The 17,250-nt window shown below is 42.6% G+C and overlaps 1 protein-coding gene across 1 annotated transcript in view; it reads right to left on the bottom strand.

The window, feature by feature from the left end:
* The window catches only part of get1 (guided entry of tail-anchored proteins factor 1), a 42,047-nt gene that overhangs the window by 6,266 nt on the left and 18,531 nt on the right, over nt 1-17,250 (bottom strand). Inside the window, exons 2-4 of the mRNA XM_078232754.1 lie at nt 4,224-4,389; nt 2,726-2,793; nt 1,134-1,248 (exon numbers count right to left, since the gene is read on the bottom strand). Of these exons, the coding sequence (XP_078088880.1) occupies nt 1,134-1,248; nt 2,726-2,793; nt 4,224-4,389 (349 nt within the window). The remainder of the gene's footprint in view (nt 1-1,133; nt 1,249-2,725; nt 2,794-4,223; nt 4,390-17,250) is intronic.

The raw sequence follows: 17,250 nt of genomic DNA, 5'->3' as shown, positions 1-17,250 counted from the left end.
GAAAGTGTTGATGTTCAAAGTGTTCTTGGTCATAAGTCAGATGAAAGCTAACAAGTGGGAAGGAAAATGGTATTTACTGCAAGGTGATCTGAGTACAGGAGTACTACTGCAATTGTGTAGTGAATTGGTGAGACAGCATTTGGAGTAGTGTGTACAATTCTGGTCTCCTTACCCATGAATGGATATACTGGCTATAGAAAGTGCGCAACGTAGGTTCACCAGACTAATCCCGGGATTAGTGGGGTTGTCCTCGGAAGAAAGATCAAGAAGACTGGGCCTGTGTTTGCCAGTGTTTAGAAGAATGCGAAGTAATCTCATTGAAGCATATAAAATTCTTACAGGGCTTGACAGGGTAGGTGCAGGAAGGATGATTCCCCTAATTAGGGGATCTAGAATCAGGGAACAGAGCATCAGAATAAGAGGCATGGCCTTTAAGACCGAGATGAGGAGGAATTTCTTTAGTCAGAGGATGGTGAATCTTTGGAATTCTCTATCCCAGAAGGCAATGGCGACTCAGTCATTGAATCTGCTCAAAGCAGAGATCGACAGATTTCTAGATACCAATGACACCAAAGGATACGGGTATACTGTGGAAAGATGGCATTGAGGTAGAAGATCAGTCATGATTTAGTTAAATGGCAGAGCTGGCTAAAGGAGCTGAATGGTCTACTCCTGCTCCAATGTTCCTACAAATTTCACATTCACCCCACTTCTCTGTTGGTCACCACCAGAATTTGACTGTTGGAGTTAAACTTGTTGCTGAATTTCTACTGACCTTATTGCAATGGATTTTGATTTAGTCAGTCAGGTGTTCCATATGTATAAAGCTTATCCCGATGATTACAAGTCTTCAAACCAAAGAGCTCTTATTTACCAGATATGGAGTGCACAACAAGAAAGAATAATGACAAGCTCAGTTGTCCCTACCAAGGTTGCGAACCTTCAATAATTTGCACTGATATTTGGAAAAGTCATTTCGGTGAGATGCCAAGGATGGAATGGAACAATATGGAAGAGTTAGTTATGGGAGAGAGAGAAAAAGAAAATAAAATAAATAAAAGACACAAACCTAACCGAAAGTTTTTTTTAAAAAATGGACAATTTAAATGGAACTCTTCTTAATCATACTGCACCTTCTACTCCAGTTGGGAAAGCTACCATCCGCTCCAAAGGCGCCATCCATTTTCGTGGGAGCACAGCAACAGGCTCTGAATAATACTTCAGTATCAGGGAAATCATTAAAACTGCCTGAAACAAAAGAATACAATCATTTAAATAATGGTTGCTACAGGACCCATAATTCCTGCACTCAGAATCCGCCCTATTCGTTGCTTGGTTTTATTGTAGCGTGACAATGCTGCTTGGATCCAGGGTTGTTTGTAGCTCTTCTGCTTGTTGGAAGTCTGGGAAAACACTCAGGTCATTTTTCGCTCAGGTTTCCTGTGAGATTAATTTGAAGTTTCCCAGGAACTTTAGGATAAGCCGGGGGGCTGACTACCATGTTTTTCACCTTCCTGTCTCAGGACTGAAGCATCACTATGATTCTCTATGACATAACAAGGGCCAAGTGCTGATAAATGGGATTAGACGGGAGGTCAGGTGTTTCTCGCGTGTCAGTGCAGACACACGAGTATGAATCATATACGAGTATGATTCCATGATTTACACAATGGGGATTTCAGCAAAGAATAATATAATTTGCATGCTTCCTCCTCAAACTCAAGCATTTTTCAATAGTCAGCATCAAAGACTTCTCTCAGCAAACTATCGTGTAGCTTTACCTACAGCCAATCAGCCATGAAATAATGCTGGGTCGCCTGTGATTCTAAATCACAGATTATGCTGCTTTGTGACAATGGTGGTGCTACTGAATTTAAGGGGGTGGGGTATTAATGGGATCCTTGCCAAAAGTGTATGCAATGCGCAAGGCTTTCAACACATCAATGTTTGTCCTCCAATTTCCCATCTGCAAAAGGGAATAATCTGGATTCCTTTATTTACTGAGTTAGAAGATATTACAACTGTTGCATTACCTTCCAACTCCAATTTTACCTTTATTCTCATTTCAGCTTCTGAGCACAACTAGGAATTTCCTCCCATTTCCCCACTGTCTTGCCCTAAGGATTGCACCAATTTCCTTCTTTGGCTTCTGTGAATAAGCCAAAGATTGATTCAATCCTTCTATTTCAATATCTTGCAATATTAATCTAGGCCCCTTTTTGCTGGGCTATAGTCTGAATCTGAATGACGTGAAGATATTCTCTCTTCGCCAGAAGTTTCTATCCTTTGTACAATGAGGTTGGGCAGTCTGCATGACTGAAGTCTAGATTCCAGATTGCAAACCAAAGCTGTACATCCTGACATTCTCAAAGAAAGTGTGATGGCTAATGTAAGAAGCAAGTATCATATTGGTACAGCCAGACTTTTAGTAACATTTGGCATTAAAGTACATTGCTAAGATAAGGATACATATAGAACTCTGCATATAGGAGAGCTCAATGATGACATGATAACAAATAAAGGTTAATCTCTCAATAGCATTCCTTAAGTGAGCAAAAATTTCACAAACTCAAATTTATATATCTCCAGAAATATCTCCAATAGTTACTTTGAAGTGCAGCAACTTGGGGCAACTATTTTCTATACAGCAAGATCCGACCGATAGTGATGTGATGTTAAAAATATCCAAAATTCCACATGTATTTTTTTTGAGAAATGCACTTACCTGAACAATATAAAATACAATATTCACCACCCACTTGATCTTCGCTAACTGTGCTGTCCTTGTTTTGACTGTAAAAAGAAGGCACACTACTCAGTACAGCTCATCAGGCAATAGACAGAAGATAAATTTTATTTCATGCTAGCGAGGTTCTAATTAGTGCAAGCCAGAAGCCATCATTTTACAAGAACAAAGAAAAAATGAAGGTCATGGAGTTCCTGTTCATGGAAAAAGGCATTCTCCTTTGTAGCATTAAATTTTATTGCCTCAGCTGCTTAATCAGAATCAGCTACTCCCTCATAGTTGGGATTTCCTTTGAATGAGGTGCACTGCTTGAAAGGCTGGTGGGAGCAGACTCAATAGTAACCTTCTGGATGGAATTGGATGAATACGAGAAAAGGAAAAAATTGCAGGGCTATGGTAAAAGGGTGGAATTAATTAGATAGCTCTTTAAAAGTACATTTGGGACAAATGCATCCTTTGGTGCTGCAAGGTTCAATGCTGCGATGAGTTTCTGAATTTCTGTTAATTAGAAAAACTCAAACAACAACACAAGATAATCAATGAGAGTAGCAAGGACAAGAAAACACCGGAGCAAAAGGGGAAAGAAAACTGGTCACTGAAGTGTCCGTAAATATCAATCAAGCATGGGTCTGGTTTCATTAAAGGTTCAGGTATAAGAAGTCACTGGCTATGGTGATCTGCAACAAATAACCAACCTGGTTTTTCCTCCTCCCTGGCAGAGATTATTAAATCTTGGAGAACGTACTCTTCACCTACCACAGAACTGGAAACAATTGGAGAGCTGCTGTTCCTCAAGCTTTTTAGGCAGGATATTATGCTGCCTTCTGGAATGGGTCACAGTGGAAAGTATAACGGACTTTCGAAAAAAAAACCCAAACTCCATTTTTCTCTACACTGATATTGACAGACCTGTTGAGAATTTCAAACATTTTCTATTTTTATTTCAGATTTGCAGCATCCGCAGTAGTTTGCTTTTGCTCAGAAAAACTCATTTTGTTTTTGTAAAGGTAAAGAAAATGAATAGCTAGATAGCAAAATTGCAAGACAAAAACAGGGATGTGATCCTACCCGAGTTAATTGATCTCAGCAAGGGCAATAGGATAGGTTATTATTGAAGCTGGATTGGGGGCGACTGGGAGAAATGGGTACTGTTGGAAATGTTCCTGATCATGATGTACAGAGACTTCCTGAAAGTTGGCAAATGTGTACAGTGGAAAAGAAAATGGATTCGATTCCATAAGATATCTTCCATAGTCATCTGGCATCAAACTTTATAGTTCTCAGATGAATAAATGAGCATTTTAACAGAGCACCAAAGAGCTGCACCTCTGAGGGAGTTAATGATTTCAGAAAAACAGGGGAGGGGGCACATCTTTTTGATTCCCCATAACTCAAAAGAAAAAGAAACTGAGTGATTGTCAGTTTTTTGCTTTTGCCTGCTGCAGTCTTACTAAAACAGAAACAAGCTTGTCCGTACCGTGAGTTTTCAGTTTATCGGTCATTTTGTTGATCTTGCGCTCCAGCCGTGCGTACCGAGCAAATTCATCCATCATACTGATCATTGCTAACTCCTGCTTCATGTTTCCAATTTCAATTCTCATTTGAAGCTCAGTTTCTCCATCCTTCTGCAGAAGTTTAGCGACCTGGGAAAAAAACAAGCACCCATTAGAAAGAGGCAGCATCATTTTCTGAGCATACTTAGTAATGTGCCATTCATAATCTCTGTGCATTTGATTAAATGTTCTTTGTACAAGTCCCATCAACATGCAAAATAAGATGACAGTAAAATCCCGAGGAGAGTTGTTCCTCTCTTGTCTAGTTCCGCTTGTTGGGATCTAGGCATGAACTGATCTGTTGACTGGTTGTTGATAAGTAAATTGCTACTAATTCAGAGATGAAATAGTATGGAGGTTATTTGTATTTGAATGGCCATATTCTAATGAGGGCAGTAAGTGATGGGTTTCAAGTTCCATTAAACAGGATGTGTAATGGAGATCATGTATAATGTGTAATATATGCTTTGTACATAGGACATCAGGACCAAATACCATGGAAGTATTAAACAACAACTGTGGATGCTGGAATCTGAAATAAAAACAGAAAATGCCAGACCTACCAAGCGTTTTCAGCATTTTCTGTTTTGATACTGTGGAAACATATTGGAAAACAAGGTGAAGCATACCAAGAAGACCACAGCTTCAGTGCTTCTGCTCCCCTGGATTTAACCAATCTGTACCCATGGTCGGGATTTTCCAATCCCAGCAATAGCATTACTGGAAATTCTCACCCAAAGTCAATGGCTGCTTTTTAAATTTTTTGGTCCCCCACCGCTTGCAGCAACTGGTGTGACTGGGAAATTCTGGCCCAATTATTTGAATCCTAGAATTATAGAAACTTGCAGCACTGACGGCTGATTGGCCCAAAAAAGCGCTTTTGACCTCTTGGCCTGCACCCCTGTAGGTTATGATACTTCAAGTGAACACCAAAGTGTTTTATTTTAAATGAGATTAGGATTTCAGCCTGTACCACCCTTTCAGGCAAGGAGTTCCAGGCCCAACACTACCTTCTGGAGGGAAAAAACAAAATCACAATTCTCCTCTAATCTTTCTACGAGTTACTTTAAATCTATTCCCATCAGTTAATAACCTGCATGCCAAGGGAAATAGGTCCCCCCTATCCACTCTGTGCCGACCTCTCACTTAAATCACCCCTTGGTCTTTTCTATTTCAAAGAAAATAGCGCTAATCTATCCAATCCTTCCTCATAGTCAAACTTTTCCACTTCTGGCAACACCCTCGTACATTTTCTCTGTACCCACTCTGGGAGCATTCACATCCTTCCTATACTGTGGTGATCAGAACTGCGAAATGTCCATCTATACATGTTTAACAACTTGAAACCTCCCATACCCAAACCACAGTTAAATGAAATAGGATCAGACTTGACTTCGAGTCAAATAATAATTTTATTTAGCCTCTTCAATGTAATAAAACATCCATAAAACATTTGAGGCATGATAGAACAAAACACAAAAACAGAGCCATTTAAGATATTGGAAAAAAAAGCTTAAAGTTTATTTATTACTCACAAGTAGGCTTACATTAACACTGCAATGAAGTTACTGTGAAAATCCCCTAGTTGCCACACTCTGGCACCTGTTTGGGTACACTGAGGAAGAATTTAGCATGGCAGCCAGCACGTTTTTCGGACTATGGGAGGAAACCAGAGTACGTGGAAGAAACCCACGCAGACACGAGGAGGACGTGCAAATTCCACACAGACAATGAACCAAGCCGGGAATCGAACCTGGCGCTGTGAGGCAGCAGCGCTAACCACTGTGCCACCGTGCCACTCCAGGCACATAACCAAACACTTGGTCAAAAAAGACAGGGTTTAAGCAGTGTCTTGAAGGAAGAAAGTGATGTTGAGAGATTTGGGGAGAGAATTCCAGAGCTTAGGGCCTTGGCAGCTGACAAAAAGCTGGTGACACATTTACAGGACTGGTGCGAGAAAGAACATGGGTGGCAAAGCTTAAAATGGCCTCAAGGTTACAGACAGTAAAATGTAAGAAACCAGCCATGAGTGGATCAAATCTAGAAGTAAAAAAGGCATGGATTAGCCATGATAAATTGTCCTTTAGTGTCCCAAGATGTGTCGATCAGGGGATTAACAGGGTAAATCCATGGGGTTATGGGGATAGGGCCTGGGTAAGGTGCTCTGTGAAGAGTTGGTGCGAACTTGATGGGCCAAATGGCCTCCTCCTGCACTGTAGGAATTCTATGAGGATTTTAGCAGCAAAACAGTTGAGGTGGGGCAGACAAGTGATGTTAATGAGGCGGAAAAAGGCACTTACAGATGGCACAGACATTTGGTTGAAAGCTCACCTTTTGCCAATACTCACTATTTATGTTTATTTAAAGAGTGTCCTCTTGGGCAGGGTTAAAATATTTGCAAGCATCTTCAGCCAAAAGTGCTGAGTGGATGATCCTACTCAGCCTGATCTCCCCACCATCTGTCTACCTTCAGGAGAATTTGGTTTAGTTCACAAAGTGGCAGACACTGACAATATCCTGCTGGTAGTGTTGAAGACCGGTGCATCAGAGTTAATTACTCGCCACGCTGAACTGTTCCAGTATGGACACTGTCATCAACCAGACAGACAAGTGGAAAATTGCCAGGCAGTCCTATCCAGATATAAATTTATCCCAGTCAATTTCTGTCCTCTCAGCCTGCTCCAATTGGCAATAAAGTGATAGGAGCCATGAATAGGCTATCAAACAATAGCTGCTCAAAAATGTTCATTAGAACTCCAACAAAGCTCCTCAGCTCTATACTTCGCCACAGCTTTGATGTAGACACAGACACAAGAGTAGAAAGCCAGGGGTAAAGCTGCCTTCAGCATTAAGGAAGCATTCATTATCTAGGCTTTCCAAAATTAAATTGGGGTCAATTGGAGGAAAAGTCCTCCGATGATCAGAATCGATCCTGACACAAAAGGAAGGTAGATGTGGAAGTCAGAGAACAACTATCGCGGGAGACCCTCAAGGAAGCCTTCTCAGTTTAATCATTTTCTGTTTCATTGGCAAATTTCCCTCTACCACAGGATCAAGAGTGGGACCGTTTGCGGACAACACTGGTGATCAGCTACATTCTCAATACCTCAGGTAATGAAGCTCAAGACAGGAAATGGATATCCAGACTTGGGATGATAAGCACCAGGTAATAGTTACACTGCATAAATGATGAGTAATGGCCATCTCAAAAAGAGAAAACCCAACCAGCCACCCTGCCCCCCCTTGACCATAAAATATAGAAAAAGAATTAGGCCATTTGGCCCATTGAGTCTGCTCTGCCATTCAATCATCATGGCTGATATGATTCTCATCCCCATCCTCCTGCCTTCTCCCCATAGCCCTTGATCCCTTTATTGATCAAGAACCTATCTATCTCTTAAAGACAGTCAATGACCTGGCCTCCATAGCCCTCTGTGCAATGAGTTCCACAGATTCAACACCCTCTGGCTGAAGAAATTCCTCCTCATCTCAGTTTTAAAGGAGTGTCCCTTCACTCTGAGGTTGTGCCCTCTGGTTCTAGTCTCTCCCACTAGTGGAAACATCCTACCCATGTCCACTCTATCTAGACCTCAGTAATCTATAAGTTTTAATTAGATCCCCCCTAATCCTTCTAAACTCCATCGAGTATAGACCCAGATCCTCAACCGCTCCTCATTGATTGACTGGACTAGCCACATCAACTATGCAGCTGCAAGAACAGGACACAGGTTGGGTACTCTGATGAGTGACTCACTTGCTGACTGTTAAAGCCTTTCCACCATCTAGAAGGCTCAAATCAGGAGCGAAGTGGAATACTTACCAGGATGAATGTAATCACAACACTACAAAAGTTTGATGCCATCCAGGAAAGAGCAGATTGTTCAATTTGTGCCCCTTCCACTGGTTATACACCCCTCTATGACTTGTATACTTTGGCTGCAATAAGGATAACTTACAGGGTGCAACTCACCTCCAACTCATCACCTCCAAGTAAAACACCACAACCGGAATTTTACCACCCTGCCTGCCATGGGAATCGGAGCAGGCGAGAGGCGGACCATGGAAACGTCTGAAGACTCCGGGCGGGACTTTACAGTTTAGGACGTGAGAGAGGTTGTAAAATCCCACCCCACATCTTGGCCTGTTATTCACCAGATCGGGAGCCTGGAATTCTCTACCCAACCCCATGATGGGAGCAATATCCCCACATGGATGATAGTAGATCAGAAGGAGATCTATCACCATCTTTAAGCAACTACAGAAGGGAAACAAATACTGCCTTGTTCACATTACAAATAGAACAGAACTCTGAGGAGCTGCCAATGCCCTTTGAATCATGTCCAAAAATGAATCACGGCTTCAGGACTAAACTTCAAAAAGGGGCAAAAAAATTCTCACTCTAATTAAATTAATGGAAGTTAAATGCCCGAATCCATAGACATAGGATGTAGGCTCACATTTATAGTTCCTCATAAACTCGAACAGTTTGTTGGGAAGGCAAGTGTCACAGGGCAAAAACATCCACAGCATTCCCTTATACTTCCCAGTGCCTGGCTCACGAGTGGCACAGTTATCAATAAGATGGCAAGCAACAATAGGTGGGTCCTTCATGAGCAATTCCTAGTGGACAATTTAAGAACAGCATTGAGAAGTGAGGGAGCTGTCATTTGATAAAGGAATTAATTAAGAAACACCAAGAGGACAAACTTTTTAAAAAAAAAATGAACTCTTATTTAATTCTAATCTTGAAGTCACAAAATATATCACTTCTATATATAAAAAACAAAAATACAAATGGGTTATTTTGATATTTTAAGCTTCAAGCTGACTTTACCAAAGGCATCCCTGTCTACAAGGTCATTATATATTATATAGTTTTCCTAAGGACTTGGGTCAGTCCAAAACAAATCTTAGGATTGGGTTCCAACAACAAATGGGAAAAGACCTTGTTGTTTAGAGCTGGATTTGAAAGTTAAATCATCCCCAATCCAATTTACTCATCCAAGATTAATTTTATACGTGGACTAGATTTACACCATTCTGCATCAAGAGAAGGTGCAGACTCACTCGTTCTGGAAAGGTCAACAGTAATTTAGCTCAGTGCACAATCTTATTCAAAAGGACAAACTTTAAAGGAACTCGAGATGTTATCACCTGACATTAGTAGCGTTGTTTCCTCCTCAACTAAAATTGCACCTCCTCAATTTGCAGTTCTTCAACCACTACACTGTTTTAGGCTATAACACTGTCAGTTTAATCTCGATTGAATCAATGAAATGAATGGATTCAGCAACTCAAAAAGGTATTGGTTTCAGGTCAATAATGATTTGGGAAAATGTTCTTTCATTTCATTCCCAGGAGCCAATAGTTTATAGAAAGTTGCCGTCAAAACGTACCACACAACTAACTCAAAGCAAGTGCAGATGTAGCTCACACTAGTAAAATGTTGCAGCGATGGGTGAAAAGGAAAACACTAGTTAACAACTGACTGTAATATTAAAGAGATCCAAACAAAAGCTTGCATTTATATAACACTTTTACCATAACAGACAATTCCAAGGTGCTTCACAGGAGTGTTATCAAATAAATTTGACACTGAACTACAGAAAAAGATATTAAGACCAAAATCTTGATTACAGGGATATCACATGGGCTGAAGCCATGGAGGGATCTGAAAATAAAGGATGATAATATTAAAATCGAGACTGGACTGGGAGCCAACTAGCACAGGGTTGATGCGAGTCAGGGTTCATGCAAGCAGTGTTTTCAATGAGATCAAGATTATGGAGGGTACAAGATGAGAACTTTAGCAACAGATAACCTGAGGTAAGGGTGGAGATGGATAATTACAGAGATGGATATAGGTAATCTTGGTGACAGAAAGGATAGGGGCTCAAAAGCTCTCTTTAAAGTCAAGTAGGAGTTCACATCAAGGGGAATTTCACAGTAACTTCATTGCAGTGTTAATGTAAGCCAACTTGTGACACTAATAAATAGAAAAAAGATCATATTGGACCGAAAAGGGCTGAATTATATCTTGAATTGTTTTTTTACATGTATTGTGATCATTCAGATTGAGAAACTTTGTATAGAATTAAATTTACTGGTTAAACTCAATTGGGAATTCATAATTCTACGCTGATTCCATGGAAGCAACCCAAGTCCAAGAAAATCTTGAGGACTGGCAAACTAACACAATGCAAAATTAAATGCACAATTTCACACTACAACTCTCAAACCCTAAAATTTGGAATTAAAGAGGGATGGGAGTTATTTCATTATCACAGTCCTCTTGTAATAAGCATGAGGAGTTCAACAAGTTGAATGCCTAACGATGGACTTCTGCACCATCATCCACAGTAGCAGAACCGTCATCACCTTAATTAGTCTCCATTTAGGTAGATTATATATGTGTAATATACTAACTGGCCAGCAGTGACATGTACTCAGCAGCGTTTAGGGTTTCAACAGCAAGTATTATGAATAGATCCCTTTGTGTGTTTATGCACAGACAGTTTTTCTGGGATAGTGACAGCTGGTAAATGTAAAGGATTTATGCAGATGATTAAGACCAAGGCACAGCCTAAAGTGGAAATCTGGCCAACCTATGTATTGTGGGCATACAAAACATATGAAGCAAGAACACCACAGCACATCTGCTCTTTTGAGAGCAATATATGGTACAATACAAAATCAGAATACTGCTGCTCTGATTTTAAATAGTCAGCAATTGAAATTTCCAAAATCATTATAAATGCGCTAGATATTCTGGCGCAAGTGTGGAAAGAGGAGAACAAAAAGGGACAAGGTCTTATTGTCACTCTCTTGGGAGTAAACAATTAGACCCCCACACTCCGAGATAATAGAGAAAACATGAAGGCAAATTGCAGAGGTGAACAGAAAAGGACATTAGCCTAAAATTAACTCACAGGCTCAGTGTAAGAGGTATTGAGAGCACAGAATTCGGAAAGTGCACTGGGACAAACCTTTTCAGCCAGTAAATAGCAAGCCCAGAGGGACAGTTTTGGACTTGATTTTAGGAAATTAAGTTGGGCGGATGGGAGGGGTATCAGTGGGAGAGCATTTTAGTGGTAATGATCAGAAGTCAGTTAGATTTAACATTGTTATGAAAAAAAAATAGACCAATAGTAAAAAGTTTAAATTGGGGAAAGAACAATCTTACTGAAACGTGAATTGGTGAAAGTGACTGGAAATGACTGCCCAAAGGCAAATCTGTGTCAAAGCAGGGGTAAACTTTCAAAGGAGATAGAAGGCTCAGAACAAATATGTTCCCACAAAGAAAAGGTGAGACTTGCAAATCTAGACATCTCCCCCTCCCCAAATGTGAAAGAACATATAGGGCGGCACGGTAGCGGTGGTGAGCACTGCTGCTTCACAGCTCCAGCTCCAGGGTCCCGGGTTCAATCCCCGGCTCAGGTCACTGTCTGTGTGGAGTTTGCACATTCTCCTCGTGTCTGCGTGGGTTTCCTCCGGGTGCTCCGGTTTCCTCCCACAGTCCAAAGATGTGCGGGTTAGGTTGATTGGCCAGGTTAAAAATTGCCCCTTAGAATCCTAAAATGCGTAGGTTAGAGAGATTAGTGGGTAAATATGTGGGGGTAGGGTCTGGGTGGGATTGTGGTCGGTGCAGACTCGATGGGCCGAATGGCCTCCTTCTGCACTGTAGGGTTTCTATGATTTCTATGATATAGGATAAGGCAGAAAAGAAAAGCTTTTTAAGGCTGCAGAAAGCCCAGAGGAGCTTAGAGCTGAGAGGTTATACTCAAACTGTATAAAACACCAACTAGGCCACAGCTAGAGTACTGCATACAGTTCTGTTCACCACGTTGCAGGGATATGATCATTCTATATAGAATACATAGGAGATTACAGCAATGTTGCCTGGAATGGCAAATTTTAATTGTAAAGAAAGATTGGTTCTGCTGGGATTGTTCTCCTTGGAACAAGAGTACGCCAAGAGAAAATTTAATTGAGGTAGATAAAATTACAAGGGGTCTGCAGGGGAAGAATCTATTATCCGAGGTCCCTCTGCTTATCTACACCCTTTATCGTTCTGCCATTTATCGTATAGCTCCTCCCTACATTATTTCTACCAAAGTGCATCACTTCGCATTTATCAGGATTGAGCTCCATCTGCCATTTCTTTGCCCAAATTTCCAGCCTATCTATATCCTTCTGTAGCTTCTGACAATGCTCCTCACTATCTGCAAGTCCTGCCAATTTTGTGTCGACCGCAAACTTACTGATCACCCCAGTTACACCTTCTTCCAGATCGTTTATATAAATCACAAACAGCAGAGGTCCCAATACAGAGCCCTGCGGAACACCACTAGTCACAGGCCTCCAGCCGGAAAAAGACCCTTCCACTACCACCCTCTGTCTTCTGTGACCAAGATGTGGAGATGCCGGCGTTGGACTGGGGTAAACACAGTAAGAAGTTCAACATCCTCTGTGTAAAATATGTGCATAATAAACCTGTTGGACTTTAACCTGGTGTTGTTAAACTTCTTTCTGTGACCAAGCCAGTTCTCCACCCATCTAGCCACCTCCCCCTTTATCCCATGAGATCCAACCTTTTTCACCAGCCTACCATGAGGGACTTTGTCAAATGCTTTACTAAAGTCCATATAGACGACATCCACGGCCCTTCCCTCGTCAACCATTCTGGTCACTTCTTCAAAAAACTCCACCAGGTTAGTGAGGTATGACCTCCCCCTCACAAAACCATGCTGACTATTGTTAATGAGTTTATTCCTTTCTAAATGCGCATACGTCTAAGAATCTTCTCCAACAACTTCCCCACCACGGACGTCAAGCTCACCGGTCTATAATTACCCGGGTTATCCTTCCTACCCTTTTTAAATAACGGGACCACATTAGCTATCCTCCAATCCTCTGGGACCTCACCTGCGTCCAGTGACGAGACAAAGATTTGCGTCAGAGGCCCAGCGATTTCATCTCTCGTCTCCCTGAGCAGCCTTGGATAGATTCCATCAGGCCCTGGGGATTTGTCAGTCTTTATATTCTCTAACAAACCTAACACTTCCTCCCTTGTAATGGAGATTTTCTCCAATGGTTCAACACTCCCCTCCAAGACACTCCCAGTCAACACATCCCTCTCCTTTGTGAATACCGACGCAAAGTATTCATTTAGGATCTCCCCTACTTCTTTGGGCTCCAAGCATAATTCCCCACATTTGTCCCTGAGAGGTCCAATTTTTTCCCTGACAACCCTTTTTGTTCCTAACGTATGAATAAAATGCCTTGGGATTCTCCTTAATCCTGTCTGCCAAGGACATTTCGTGACCCCTTTTTGGCCTTCTAATTCCCCGTTTGAGTTCTTTCCTACTTTCTTTGTACTCCTCCTGAGCTCCCTCCATTTTTAGCTGCCTGGACCTAACATACACCTCTCTTTTCTTTTTGACCAGTCCCTTAATTTCCCTGGTTATCCACGGTTCTCGAATCCTACCCTTCCCATCCTTCTTTTTTGCAGACACATGCCTGTCCTGCAGCCCTAACAACTGTTCCTTAAAAGACTCCCACATGCCAGATGTGGATTTACCCTCAAACAGCCTTTCCCAGTCAAGAGCTGCCAATTTCTGCCTAATCCCACTAAAGTTAGCCTTCCCCCAATCCAACACCTTACCCTTGGGACACCACTCATCCTTTTCCATCACTATCCTAAAGCTAACAGAATTGTGGTCACTATTTGCTACATGTTCCCCAACCGAAACTATGAAGACCTGACCGGGCTCATTCCCCAGTACTAGGTCCAGTATAGCCCCCTCTCTAGTCGGGCTATCTACATATTGTTCCAAAGAACCCTCCTGTACGCATTTTACAAATTCCTCCCCATTCTGAGTCCCAGCTCTCAGCGATTTCCAGTCTATACCAGGGAAATTGAAGTCTCCCACGACAACAACCCTATTTTTCCTGCACCTATCCAGTATCTCCTGACATATCCGTTCTTCCACTTCCCTCGGGCTGTTGGGGGGCCTGTAGTATACCCCCAACATAGTGACTGCGCCCTTCCTGTTTCTAAGCTCCACCCAGAGTGACTCGTTACATGACCCCTCTGAATTGTCCTCCCTCTGCACCGCTGTAATATGCTCTCCAACTAATACTGCTACTCCCCCACCTCTTTTGGCCCCTCCTCTGTCTCGCCTTAAACACTTGTACCCCGGAATATTCAGCTGCCAGTCCTGTCCCTCTTTCAACCAAGTCTCTGTCACCGCAACCACATCCAAATTCCTCGTGAGCATTAAGGCCCTAAGTTCGTCTGTCTTACCCAGAGTGCTCTTCTTCTTTGCCAGCCTTGTCCCAGCCCCAAGCTCGTCCCCAGCCTCTACACTTGTAGACCTAATATTTTGATCCCCACCCCCCCTGCCATACTAGTTTAAACCCCCCCGAACTGCACTAGCAAAACTCCCAGCCAGGATATTCGTGCCCTTCCAACTTAGTTGTGACCCGTCCTTCTTGTACAGGTGCCATCCTCTCCTGAAAACTTCCCATTGATCTAGGAAAATGAAGCCCTCCCTCCTGGACCAGTCCTTTAGCCAAGCATTCAATTGTACTAACTCCCTATTCTTAGCCTCACTGGCACGAGGCATTGGGAGCAGCCCAGAGATGGCCACCCTGGAGGCCCTACTTTTTAGTCTATTTCCCAACTCCCTGAATTGCTCTCGTAGGATCCCCCTGCTCTTCCTATTTACGTCATTTGCACCAATGTGTACAATGACATCCGTTTCTTTATCTTCCCCTTTTAGGATGCCTCCTATCCGTTCGGTGACATCCATTACCCCAGCACCAGGTAGGCAGACTACCAACCTGGAGTCCCGTTCGCACCCACAGAATCGCCTGTCCGTGCCTCTAACCGACGCATCCCCCACCACTATTGCTCTTCTAACCCCTCTTTTTCCTTTCCGGGCCACAGAGCCTGACTCTGTACCAGTGACCTGGTCACTGTGGCTTACCCCTGGAGAGTCATCCTCCTCCACACTATCCAAAACAATATACTTGTTTTGGAGTGGGACAACCACAGGTGACCCCTCCACTAATTGCTCACTCCCCTCCCCTCTCACACCTGTCGCCGAGCCCTTCCTATTATGAGACAGCCATTGGAGTACTCTCTGGTCCATTACCCTTCTGACCTTTACTCCTAACTGTGACCCACGTGTCTTCCTCCTGATGCCCCGGTGTAACTAGTTCCCTATAACTCATTTCAATTATTCTCTCATTCTCCCTGACTAGACCAAGGTCAGCAATCTGCAGCTCCAGTTCCGTGACGCGGTCCCTCAGGAGCTGCAGTTCCACGCAACTGGCGCAAATGTGGTCCTCCGGGAGGCGAGGCATTTCCAGGAACTCCCACATCCCTCACCGGAAGCACCGAACTGGCCTATCACTCATAGTTACCCTTATCCTATATAGGTTTGGATAAAAGTAACTTACCTTGCCTCGCCTTTACCACCTAAGCCCTGTGAGCCAAAGCCCTGACAGCTTTCACTCAGCTTCCCACTTACTCCACAGCCCGCTCCTGACGCTGCCCGCTGTATACTGCAGCCTACCTTTTATACTTTGCGCGCTTAAAAAACCCTTCCCAGACTCCTGAGCAGCCCACTTCCGGTTTTCACTTTAAACTTAAGAAAAATACTACTACAAAAGTAAAGGCCAAAAAAAACACACACTAACTGACTAATTAAATAAATAAATAATTCAATCAATCTCTCACCAGCACTCAGTTCTGAGAAGTCATTGGAATTTTTTATTCGAGACACAGTGATCGAGTATTTGGAAAAATATGAAATATGGAAAAATACTGGACTCTGGGGACGTGCCAGCTGATTGGAAAACAGCTAATGTAACGCCACTGTTTAAAAAAGGAGGTAGACAAAAGGCAGGTAACTACAGGCCGGTTAGCTTAACATCTGTAGTCGGGAAAATGCTGGAATCTATCATTAAGGAAGAAATAGCAGGACACCTGGAAAAGAATGGTTCAATAAAGCATACGCAGCATGGATTCATGAAGGGAAAGTCATGTTTGACTAATTTACTGGAATTTTTTGAGGATATAACGAGTGCGGTTGACAGAGGGGAACCGGTGAAATGTGGTGTATTTAGATTCCCAGAAGACATTCGATAAGGTGCCTCACAAAAGGTTGCTGCATAAGATAAAGGTACACGGAGTTGGGGGTAAAGTGTTAGCGTGGATTGACTAACAGAAAGCAGGGAGTCGGAATAAATGGGTGCTTTTCCGGTTGGCAATCAGTGACTAGTGGCGTGCCGCAGGGATCGGTGCTGGGACCTCAACTATTTACCATATACATAGATGATCTGGAGAAGGGGACCGAGTGTAAGGTAACAAAGTTTGCAGATGACACAAAGATGAGTGGGAAAGCAAATTGCGTGTAGGACACAGAGTCTGCAAAGAGATTTGGATAGGCTAAGTGAGTGGGCAAGGATCTGGAAGATGGAGTATAATGTTGGTAAGTGTGAGGTTATCCACTTTGGAAGGAATAATAGTAAAATGGACTATTATTTAAACTGTGAAAAATTACAACATGCTACTGTGCAGAGGGACCTGGGGGTCCTTGTGCATGAAATCACAAAAACTCAGTTTGCAGGTGCAGCAGGTAATCAAGAAGGCAAATGGAATGTTGGCCTTTATCGCGAGAGGGATGGAGTATAAAAGCAAGGAAGTCATGCTGCAACTGTACAGGGTACTGGTGAGGCCGCACCTAGAGTACTGTGTACAATTTTGTTCCCCTTATTTAAGAAAGGACATATTAGCTTTGGAGGGGGTACAGAGAAGGTTCACCAGGTTGATTCCAGAGATGAGGGGGTTCGCTTATGAGGCGAGATTGAGTAGACTGGGCCTGTACTCATTGGAGTTTAGAAGGTTGAGGGGAGATCTTATGGAGACATATAGGATAATGA

Source organism: Mustelus asterias, chromosome 17, assembly GCF_964213995.1.
Source record: "Mustelus asterias chromosome 17, sMusAst1.hap1.1, whole genome shotgun sequence".
Classification (NCBI taxonomy): domain Eukaryota; kingdom Metazoa; phylum Chordata; class Chondrichthyes; order Carcharhiniformes; family Triakidae; genus Mustelus; species Mustelus asterias.
Note: the sequence above shows the minus strand (reverse complement) of the source record. Positions and strands in the feature narration are given on the sequence as shown.